The sequence below is a fragment of the Fistularia commersonii genome, chromosome 1, assembly GCF_037954325.1.
Source record: "Fistularia commersonii isolate RoL2024-O1a breed Wild chromosome 1, RoL_Fcom_v1.0, whole genome shotgun sequence".
NCBI lineage: Eukaryota > Metazoa > Chordata > Actinopteri > Syngnathiformes > Fistulariidae > Fistularia > Fistularia commersonii.
Window position 1 is genome coordinate 17,004,698 of NC_141284.1, and position 11,886 is coordinate 17,016,583.

The window sequence follows — 11,886 nt, forward strand, 5'->3', positions numbered from 1 at the left end:
AGCGTCTCTTTTTTTATACATTTTCAGTGATTGTTATCAAGATGCACATGTTTCAAGTCCAGTCAAGCTCCGGACAGAAACTCCACACATAACAAAAGCATCCATTGAAAAGATGTGAAATATCATTTACTTTTGTCAAACGGAGGAAAACAAAAGGCTTTTACAGGGGCAAATATTTTCTCTGAGTTTCATCAAACGCCACTTGCCTTGCCACAAACGTTGAGTGCCTTTTGTCTTCAGATGGGCTGGTATTTGAGGACTACATAATGTCTCATCAATATAGTCACTCAAACTTAGAAAAAAATTGCATGAAGACTTGGGAACCTGAAAGCAAAGAAATAAGAAAGGCTCGTCCAAAGAAAGGCAAATGAAAGTCATTGACACCTTTTTTTTTTTTTACATTTTGGGCATTTTATAATTGAATTGAAAATTGCAATAATGGCTAAAAGTTGATTTTAAACGATTTTGAATTTTGTCAACATTTTTGAAAGTCCCTCTAGCTGCCCAAATCGCCAAAGCACTGAATAAAGCACTTTGTTTTTCGATATTTTTGGAAATTCTCACATTTTATCAAAGTAACCTATTCCTCTTTTTTTGAGGATGTTTGTGTAGGTTGCAGGGTAACTTCTTACCAAATGTTAATGTTGCATTATCTTCTGAGTCTAAAATCAGTCAAATCAATGTACTCATAATAAAAACAAAACAAACCAGAAAAAAAACAACAACTTTGAATTGAGTAAAAAAAAGATTCATTTAAATACCTTCTGTATTAAATAATTGTCAAGAACAAACACAGAGATTTCCTTCAATACAATTTGATGTTTAGCTTTAACAACTGTGGTTAAGACCTACCATTGTCCTCCCCCGAATTATACAATTAGGCATATTGGGTTCGAACAATCATCCTTGGAATCGATTAGTGGTCGATTACTGTTCGATCCCCGCGCTTCCCCAAGCTTGTTGAAGAAGCCACTGATCCCCTAGCGATGCTAAGTAGCTACCTTCTGCTCATGGTTCATCCATGATAGGTAAAATCCCATGGTCAAATTTCACTGTTATGCTGCATGTATAACTGAATATGACAAATAAAGGGATGCCTATTTATAAAAAAGCGCAGCCGTAAAACACTGTCTAATTTTTCACAGGCAAGAAAAAAATAACACTTTCCTCATTTTGCCCTAAAATGAAACGACAAACAAACGATCATATGGCTCATTTCGTGGTACTTAAAGGGAAAGACAAAACAAAAATGATCTTTTCCTGTTGCTGACTTTCACTGAAGAGCGTCGGCAGCAGAGGGCGACAGAGACATTAGTTGACGGTCAATAACAGCACACAGAATGGATACCAAAACACGGGAAATGAACACACCACCAAGGATAGTAGAGGAAATCACAGGAGAAAAAAAACAACGAAGAAAGTGTATCGGTGCGGTTTCTGTCCCCACCTGTTGTGAACATCCCTGACTCCACTCGCACTCCAAGCGAGCGACATTGAAAATGAAATAAATGTAAATAAAAAAAAAATATCCAGAAAGCTGCTTTTGTCACATTTTCACACACGGTGAGTGGCAGTTTACCCACCGTGACCAGGCGGGAGACCCTGTTGATCCTGAGGCGGAAAAAAGACGCATTGTCTTCCGAAAAAGGTTTTGTTTTACAATCGAGAACCACCTGGTCCTCCCTGCTGATCGCGAAGGCTGCATCTCCCCGGCGTTGGAGTGCAGCGCGGTGGTGGGATACGAGGAGGGGCCTCGGCTCAGCCGTTGTCGTCGTCTAGGTTGCACAGGAGGACCTGGTGGTTGCCGTTGAGGCCCGGGCTGGAACCCAGGCGATACAGGCAGCCGGCCGCTGGGCAGCAGGGCACCAGCTGATACTCCTGCAGCTCCTCCAGCCTGAATGCCGGAGAGCAGCAGCCCTTCACCAGCACCTTCACCCGCTTCCTGTCTGAGAACATCAGCCTACGCTGACCCCTCGCCTCCTCCTCCTCCTCCTCCTCCTCTTCCTCCTCCCCCTCGGCCTCTGGCTCCTCACCCTCATGGTGGATCTTCCTCAGCAGGTTGTTGATGAGGACGGAGCGCCGCAGGTACGCCTCAGGGTCCTCCAGGAACCGTAGCTTCTCCAGGGACAGTTTCAGGATGCAGCTCCGGTCCTCCTGCAGTATCAGGTGCTGAGCAAAAAAATATTATTGATTCTGTTCAAGGAAATGGATCAGAATTCTATTGCAAGAACATCTGAACCATGAATGAACACAACAGAAAATGAATCAAGAAGTGAATACAGAAATAAAGAAAATGAACAATGAGACATTATGACTGTGAAACAGTGAAAAGTATTACACAATGTCTTCCACATCATATATAAGAATTTAGCAGAACTTAGGAACAATATTTACGATGAATCAGGTATTTTTTGTCATCTTTACTTTGGATGGTGTGGTTTGACAATTTGGTCTGATATAAAGTCGGTATTTTATAGTGGATATATAAGTAGACGGATGCTGGAATTGGAGCTGTCAGGCAGGAGCTCTAGAGGAAGACCAAAGAGAAGATTTATGGACGTAGTAAGAGAGGATATGAAGGTAGTTGGTGTGAGAGAGGAGAATACAGAGAATAGGGTTAGATGGAGAAGGTTGATTCGCTGTGGCGACCCCTGAGGGGAAAAGCCGAAAGGAGAAGAAGAAGAATAAAGTAGGTATTTGGTATTTCCTTGTGTGAGCAGCTCTCTGTACACGATAACTCCACCAACAGAGGTACACTCAGACATTCATCAAAAAGGCTAATCCTTCAAATAGTGTTCGATGGCCAGTCCCATCTAACGTGGATGGGGTAGCAATCATCACAAAACCACAATGAGAGAAATCCCATCACTCACTTTTTCATTCACATCAACAGACATGTATTCAATGCACGCACTGACTTTATTTGGAATGTGAAAGGGAGAGGGAGAATCTGAAGAGAGTCCGGGCTGGGAAAACAGAGGCGCCACACAGAAAGAAACCATCAAAGCTAACTAGATTAATAACGCAAGTTTTTTTTTTTGATGATATTTCAATGTTTTGAAGTGAAATTCAAACATTTTGGAAAACTCTAACTTTTTGGAATAATAAGCCTCTAAGCATTGTTACTTCAGCAATATTTTTTTGTATCACTTAATTGCAATTAAGCATCCTACAGATATGTTTTTTTTTTCTGAGAAGGAGTGCCAGTTTGGAAAATAAATTGACAAAAAAAATAAAATTCTTTCCATTTCAATTTTACTGCATAAATGCTTCAAAATACGGGCAGTCATCATACTGATACACCAAACTCAATATTTGTATTTCTGCTGCTGTTTGTCAATATAAAGTGTTGACCCCAATTTTTTGCACAACATTGTTAGACCAAGTTAAGACATTTTATTTGAGCTTGACTACCTGATGTGTACCTAATAAACTCTGTAACTATGTTTGGCTCAAATTTTATGGACGTTATTCGCAGGACAAAACAGAAGCAGCGAGATTTCTCTGAGGTGTGTCTGCAGTCATTATAACATTATATTGTCTGCATAGAATCGGAAAAAAAACACATGTGTTGCTGCACACTGAAGGACAACAAAAAGAGAGTGAATAAAAATGAAAAGGGAAACATCGCACATGGATGACAGGTAGGAAAGGGTATATGTTGTATTCAGAGAGAAAAAAAACGAGAAAAAAACAGGATGGGTTGAAAAGAAATAAAGCACAAACAGTCTGACTTAAAGGATGTCATTTGATAAAGAGATCCACACATGGAGAAGGTCGCAGCAAATCAAATCTGTCCCTCTCTGGTGTTGTTTGGCCCTGAATCACACAAAAGAGATAAGATGTGAACAGCAAGAGGAGAAGAAAAGAACGTGGTCATACTTTTTGAAAATATCCCTGTAAGCCTCGATGCAAAACCTCCTCCTCCGCATATTTCCTCTTGAAGTAGGCAACTTTCGACGTTGTTAAATGGTTTGGTCTCTCTTGCTGTAAAAGCAGCCGCTGCGGAAGGGGAACGTACAGATTGAAGGACAAGACTCGGGTGAAAATATGGTTTCTTTTTAACACTGCAAATAAAACATGCAACAGTTCCTGTATGATGGCACAATTCAAGGTTATAGCACTGGAAATGGTCAACAGTATGCTTTTTAACCGCTGAGCGTTCTTTCAGTGCACAGTGACGTTGCCTATTCATCGAATGCTCGTTTTCCACTGGTTGAATGACACTCTTGACAGATGGCAACTGCTCTCAAATAAATAGGCGACACATTTGAGGCTTTTTTCTTTGTCAGGGAGGTGTCAGTTTGGTGATATCACATTGATACTGACAAGCCATGGGTCACGAGGACTCTCCAAGCCAATAGGGGGTAGCGCACTGTCTGAGAGGGTGCACTAACCCCTTCAAACGCAAGCACTGAATAAGTATCTGGGTAAATTGTGACGCAACGTCACAGAGAACACATCACACCAGTTCTTCAAACAGCGCCGCTGCTTGCCCATCGACTCTAGGATCAACTGGAAAATATTGATCCTCTTGTTGAAGTGCATCCCCAAACTGGCCCCTCTATTCTTATCCGACCTGCTTCATATTGCCACTCCCGCCTCCTCTCTTGAGACTTCATCCGTTGCTCCCCCTGCTCACCTTAGCGCCATGTGATCTACAGCAGTAAGTCATTCTGCTCCCCGACTCTGGAACTGATTCCCTCTTGATACGTGAAAAGCAGACTCTCTTTCTCAGTTTAAGCCAAAACTCAAACCCATCTGTTCAAATTTGCCTACTCCCTGTAATCTCGATCAGCACAAATGAAATGCGTTATTATTAGTAGTAGGGTCAAAGAAATGCTGAGTGCAACAAAATGTGTGCTAAAAATGGCTGAATCCCTTCAGCGTGTCAGATCAGGAGAACTGCGCTGTTGTCTGTTAGCATCAGGTTCCCTAAACTTATTCCTGGGAAAATAAAAAGCAAGACCTGCACCCAGCAAGGAATCAGAAGGCAAGAGGAGTGGAGCCATGGAAACCAATAAGAATGTATGATGTTGTACTAAGAGTTGGGAGATCCAATCTAGGATTTTGTTATTCTTCTGTATCTATTGATCAGTCTTTGTATTGAGCCCAACCCTTAAGAAATAATGGGTTGTAATTGGCAAGCAAAAGGAAATTGGACCAGAGGCTACAAGTTGATAGTTGATTTAAAGCTAAAGTTGGAGCATTTCTCTGGTCCACAAATGTGTTGGTGTTGTCCTCTGCTGACATAAGCTAAGTAAGCTAAGCTAAGTCACACCGTCAAGCATTTGTAGTGACACCATGGTTTCCAATTTGTCTCCCCCTGTGATATCACACTGCACTGATTCAGATCTGGATGTAGAAAAGAACAATATCACAAAAGTCATAAACAACCAAGGAGGGATAGTATCTGGTCTTGAGTCAGGTGCCATCAGGAAGAGGGTAACAGATGTAAGAAAAAAATACCATATTGGACACGAGCACCGCCAACCAAACTAAACTAGGTTGATTTAACTCCTGCTTTTTCTTTCCCAAGCATTCTGCTAATTTTTTAATTGGGCCATGGGAAACAGGTTCACAAAATAAAACGAAACATGGAAATAACACATAGCTTCAACATGCAAACGATATAGACGGTCTGATGTTTTGAACATAAAATAATATTATCTGAAAGTTTCTTTAGTACGTGTTTAATGCATCGATTAAAAATTCCATCAAATGTATTTGTTATTACGCAGTCTGAAGAACACACTTTCATTCCTGCCCAGAAGAGACTCGTTTGATTTGGAAGAAAAGGAAGATGAATAAGGTTACCAAGATAAGAAAGTGAGTGGATGTGTGTGTGTGTGTGTGTTGCGCTTTCAAATATCATGCAGAGGGAAGCTGTGTGGCTGCGAAACGTTACAGCCGCTGCGGTGACTCACGCTTCTAAGCGTCGAGCTGCAACAAGATTATTTCATCTGGGGGCGAAATGATGCAAGATGATAGGGGCAGGAGCAGGGAGCGTGCGTGGGAAGTGTTTGTACGTGTGTATTTTGTTTGCGTGGCGTGTTGGACTCTTTACAAACACAAACACTCACGGATGTGTTGCACGGATGCAAGAGCGTGTGACCGAGCTCAAACATTCTCATTTGGAGAAAGAAAATGTGCAGATTTTTTTTTGTTAAATTCTGACTGAAATTAAACGTGCGCGCACGTTGAGTACATGATACAAAAATATAAGGTTAATATAAGGTTTGGGTGTCACAGCTGTTGCGATTTATCTCTGATTCCCACATTGAGGGTAATTTTCAAACGCATTTCACCATATTTGCAATATTTTTGTTCTTTTGGCTCTGAAATATTTCATGGGTAGAATTGAAATATAGACTGAAAGTTACATTTTTGATTTTATTTGAATAATTCCCGCTCTTACCTTCAACTGATCGCGTCCGGCAGTTTGGTCAGTCAGTCAAATCCAGCTCGCAGCCTCGTCCTCTTCCACACCGCTCCGGTTCGGCCTGGCGTCTTTACGCGAGTCAGGCTGCGGTTCCTCCGGGCATCGGTGTCTCCCGCCTTCCCCTCTCAGCCTCCTAAAATATCCCGCTCCCGGCGACGGCGCACGCCGCTCGGCGCGCGTCCCCATTGGTCCCCGCGGAGGCAGATGTTTCTTGTTGCTAGGAGACTGCGAAAGCCGGGCGGCGACGCGCCGACGTGAGATCGCGAGTTTACCGCATTGGAGGCGGCTCTGTGCGCAAATACGCGTGCGCTAACTGTCCCCCTGTAAACATCCCGATTCTTGTTTAAACACCAAAACACAGCCTTTTCCTCTAAAACTAGAACTCTGGCAATTTTAAAATGTTTTATTTTTGTTCAAAAACGCGCCTTCGAATCACTTTATACACGGATTTTATTTTTAATTGGGGGGGGGCGCTTTTTTTTTTCCAAGTTCGATTCAAGAAATATCTCCCAAATAAATTTGGCCCTTGTGCAAAGTAGTCGTGAGCACACGTCTGAACGAATGGGATTTTCCCCCGTATGCTATATTTATATTCTCTTTATTTTTGTTGTTGGGGCGTAGTTTAGACAGTCTGATGACAAATTGTGTGCGCAATTATACAAAAGATGATTGTTTGTGAATATTATATAGTAACAACTTTGTAATACTCCCTGTTTAGCCCTTTCCTTTTTGGCAAAAATTTTCTTGACTCCCTCCTAATCATCAAGACACAGTCCTTTCATTTAATTCCATTTTACGACTAGAACTGTACAATTTACAAGGTAATCCCATTAACTTAAATCTAAATTGCTCTAGCCACCTTGTTAACCTTGACCTGTTTCCCTTGAAACATTACAATGCATTTAGCTGGAAAGGCTTTGAATAATTGTGAAAGTAGAATGAAATCAAAGGTAAAATTGGATATAACAAAGGAGGGAACATTTCTGTTATATCAGAGATGTATGCAGAAATATTGTGAGAATGATATATTGGGATTAAAACCTGGAATTCAGAACAGTAAGATTACAATTTCTTGACTCATAAATCAATTGATTGCTGGGAAGGAGACTTCCGGCAACCAGGATTCATTGCATTTTCATTAAAGTTCCATTAATCAATCAGGATTAAATGGCACCTAATTGTTCTGACTGGCAAACAATTATATTCGAAGACATAAGAAAGAGGGAATAAATTATGTCATAATCCCTGAAGGAGGTCAGACTCCATACCCAGCAGCTAATAAACAAGTGTGTCAGCTGAAAAACTACAGCATCTGTTGCTAGAGATTAGATTTAAATAAAGAAAACACACATACTCGCTGGATACTTTCCCTAATCTCTAATCCAGTCAGAGAGATTTCCTCTGCCTTAGGAAAACTGGAAATCTGCACCGCCAATAGGATGATGTCCAATGGCGATATTGTTGCTGTGTTTACAACCCGAGAGTCACAATTAAGACGTCTGACTGTCTCAGTGGTGGAGAAGAACCCAAATCAAACAGATGGTGGACAGGCACTCCCACAGCCGGATCTTTCAGGTTTTAGAGGCAATGTCAAAAAACAACTCTGTACGCACAAACAACATAAGTGGATATCTGGTGCTGCCGGGGTTTCGCATAAACGTTCGAATAATTTTTATTGTTTTCTCCAGATAATATAGGACAGGATCATATTTTGGTTAGCAAGATTATCTTGAATTTCCACAGGTGGGGAAAAAAACAGAGGAAAATAAAAAAATGAGGGAAAACAGAAACTTCTGCTCCTCTTCTACAGTACATGGTAGCAGGCCGATTACATTACTGACATGTGTGTTCTGTCAAATATTTCCTCTAAAAACAGGTTTAGCTAACTGTTAAGCTAACTCAAACAGACAACTAAGCAAGGATCATGTAAGAAACACAAACCTTAATGTTTAATTATGACAAAAGGTGACATCGTGGTAAGAGCACTCTGAAATTACTCTATGTAATTTACATAATCTGTAGCTTTTATTTGGTAAAACAAGTCTCATGTGAAGGCCTACAGACACCGCTATGGTTTTAGTGTCCGACGTTGCCATTTTGAACTCTAGATCCCATGCCGTTGCAGGCTCAATAATACCTGGACCAAGCCGGCCCTGGATTTCAGGAGAACACGGGAGAACAACCACACGGCTTCATGCAAAGATTTGGACTTATGGTATTGAGTTAAAGTAACTCAACTCCTACTAAAACCAAAACAAAACACAAAAACATACCAAAATAACCCCCAAAGTTACAGGCACTTCATCACTGTATTACATCTGCAGCATAATGTGATCCGTAATACAGTCTGGAATCTGGATCTCAGCATGCAGGTTTTTATAGAAATCCTTGAAAATACTCAATGTTTACCATTTTAAAAAAAAATATAGACCGGGTATTATCTATTCTGTACAGAAAACTTCTCATGCATGAAATACAACAGTGCAGTAGTGATACTTTGACCTTGGTCACATACTCTTACCAGCAAAACTCGACTGAATGCTGTTGCTGTGGTGAAAAAGCCATTCGGGTTCATAAATTGTTCTTCGAGGTACCTGGTTTGCAAAGGAGATGATATTTTGCAAGCGCTCACTTGGATGGCCAAACATAAATCACCAATAGTTAACTGACAGACTGCTAAACTTCACTTTGCTTCATAGTAGTTATTTTTGTCGTTTTTATTTGAATTGGTAGATTAAATTGGAAGCAATATCAAGAAACCTTAGTTTCTAGGGCAAACATGACATACCTGTTTGAAATTTGCTCATTTTTATAGTGTGCAAATGAGGTGGGATTCTGCAGCACTAGCTTAGCTACCTCAGCCTGAATTACAGAAAAGAAAATGACTGAATGCTAAACTACTTTGTGTATAAAATTGTTTTTTTTTTCAATCGAGTGGGTACTTCTGACAACTAACATCCAAGGAACTTTAACTTTTATGTACATGCAAGGGAACTGCATTCCACAAGGACTAGCTTAGCGAGCTAAACATGATTTGTAACAAAGAGCTAACTGTTTGCTAAACTACTCTGTCTCAAAAGTTTTTTACAGTGAAATTACTTGATATTAGGAATGAGGAACATCAACAAACCTTTCATTTGTGTGTAAACATGACAAAACTATTTTTTAGTGTTCATTCTAGATCTTTTCTCAAAACACTTGCTTAGGCAGAGTCTGGCAAACTTGAAGAACAAAAACAAATTAATTGTTTGGTGCTTGTTTTTTTTCAGTTGAACAAAAGGTGATTTGAAACTATAACTTGGCAACATATGTGAAACTTAGACCACATCAAGTGAGGTCTCCCAAAAAAGTCTGTAGGGAAAATTTTATGCTATCATAAGCCTACCTGGCAACTAGCAGACTACCACTTTGGACAACTAAACGCAACATATCACAGCCTCGAGTATTTCTGCATTGTTAGAAGTTTGCAAAAAAAGCCGGGCCAACGTTATCAACTCCCTGACAAATTTTGAATGATGCACTTGTAGCAATTCAGGCTAATGCAAGCAACTTGTTCCCTTTTGGCCACTGCAATTGTTAAAACTATTTAAAAAAAAAAAAAAAAAAAAAAAAAAAAAAAGAAATCCTTGTGGTCTTTGTCTGTGCAGCTAAAAATACAATTTGAACAGACTGTAGCCTTTTTTTGCATCATTAACAGGTGCTAAATTAGCATTGTCTTCCAAATTAGTTAGTTAGCATGTCTATCAAATACACAGTATTTACATGTTAACCTCAAACCACTGACTAATAAAGTGAAATAAACCATCTATGATTGTCTTCTTCAGTCATCTAACCTTCAGAGACAGACTTTTTAAACTGCACTTCCAGCTCTATGAGTTGATAAGCCAATTTGTCTTAAAATTGTTAACAGGTGCATGGATTTGTAAACCATCAACTGCTGTTGAATCTTTGGGTGAAAATATCAGGGTTTCAGACGGTCTAACTGACAGGTGCATACAGTGTAGCTTTGCCTCAAGAACAAGAAACAAATCTGAATAGAGGTAGGATTCACAAAGTTAACATGACCTCTCCCTGCCCGCCATGTTGGTTTGACGTGAAATTATACAACTTTGATTAATGCACATTTAGAAAATACATATCAAATAAAATTAAAAACATAAATGTACAAATGGGTGGAAATGTTTCAGAATTCCCATTCCCCATTGTTTTTAATTCATGAAATAAACTAAAAAATTAATGAAATGCACAAAATATGTTAATATGATATAATGTTTATGTCATTTTAAATAATTCATTCACAAAAAAAAAAAAAGCCATAGGCTCAAATGAATAAAATCCATGCTTCTGTTCCACAACTAGAGTTTAAATATAATTACACATAGTTTAATTAGCTCAAGAATTCCTTAATTCTCTATGATACATTATAGTATATCAATTATCAACTAAACTACTGGTTCTGCTCAAAGGGTAGCTAGCGCAAATCACTGTGCTGAGATGCAGAGTTTACACCTGGACAGGTGAGCTGTCAGTCACAGGACAACATATAGAGACAGCCAGCCAGTTACTCCCTTATTCTTAAGTATGGATAATTTAGTTTTCAATTAACCCACTGACTGTTAGGGACTAGGAGGAAGATGGAGAACTTGGAGAGAACCCAAACACAAACATGGAGAGAACAGAAAAACCTAAATTCAACGACATTTTCCCTTCAGTCTTCTCTTCACTCACTTTCCAAGTTTAATCCAATACACAATTTTCTGGACCAATTTGATTTTGTGCCAAAACCAAATTCACCTGAATAGAATCATTAACCATTGTCATGATATTCTCAAGCGGAAAATTTGTGACTCAAAATAGCTGTGAGCTTAGCTGAGACTACGTGTTTCATAAATTCTTGTCTCACATTCTTTGTTTTCTCATTTAAAACAGGTCCTATGCTTCGGATCTAGTTTTCCTGCCAAAGAAAACCAACCCTCAGACTAACACATCTGAGCTCCTGGTGTATGTGTGTGTTTGAGAACTCCTGAGGGTTTCAGCACCACTATCTGTTGACACAAACAAACCCCCCCCCCCCCCCCCCACCGATCTCACACACACACACACACACACACACACACACACACTGTAGCCGGCTGACTCGATGCTACAGCATCACAGAGGATGAGCCTTGGCATCACCAACATCACCCTGCGCAGCTCAACAGCTGTAACTACCAATTACCGAGGTCATCTAGACATGGGTAGCGCATACACACACACACACAAACACGCACGCACGCATGGACGCATGCACACACATGCACTTCCCAACACAATGTGTTGCGTGTTTTGAGCAGCTGCACAGAGATATTTAAAGCCTCTTTTCGGCTCGGTGCTGATGGATGGTGAAAAGAGCTTTGGCCTGTGAAGGAGCCGAAACCAAGCATCATTCAAAGTGGATGGGGT

General features: G+C 40.2%; 1 protein-coding gene across 1 annotated transcript; it reads right to left on the reverse strand.

The window, feature by feature from the left end:
* Positions 1 to 108: 108 nt before the first annotated feature.
* Positions 109 to 6,442, reverse strand: LOC147237602 (uncharacterized; the record flags this gene model as incomplete). The annotated part of the gene is made up of 3 exons (XM_086151862.1): positions 109 to 2,169; positions 3,883 to 4,002; positions 6,419 to 6,442. Coding segments are annotated over 3 exons (555 nt in total), but the record flags the coding sequence as incomplete, so codon positions are not given.
* Positions 6,443 to 11,886: the final 5,444 nt, after the last annotated feature.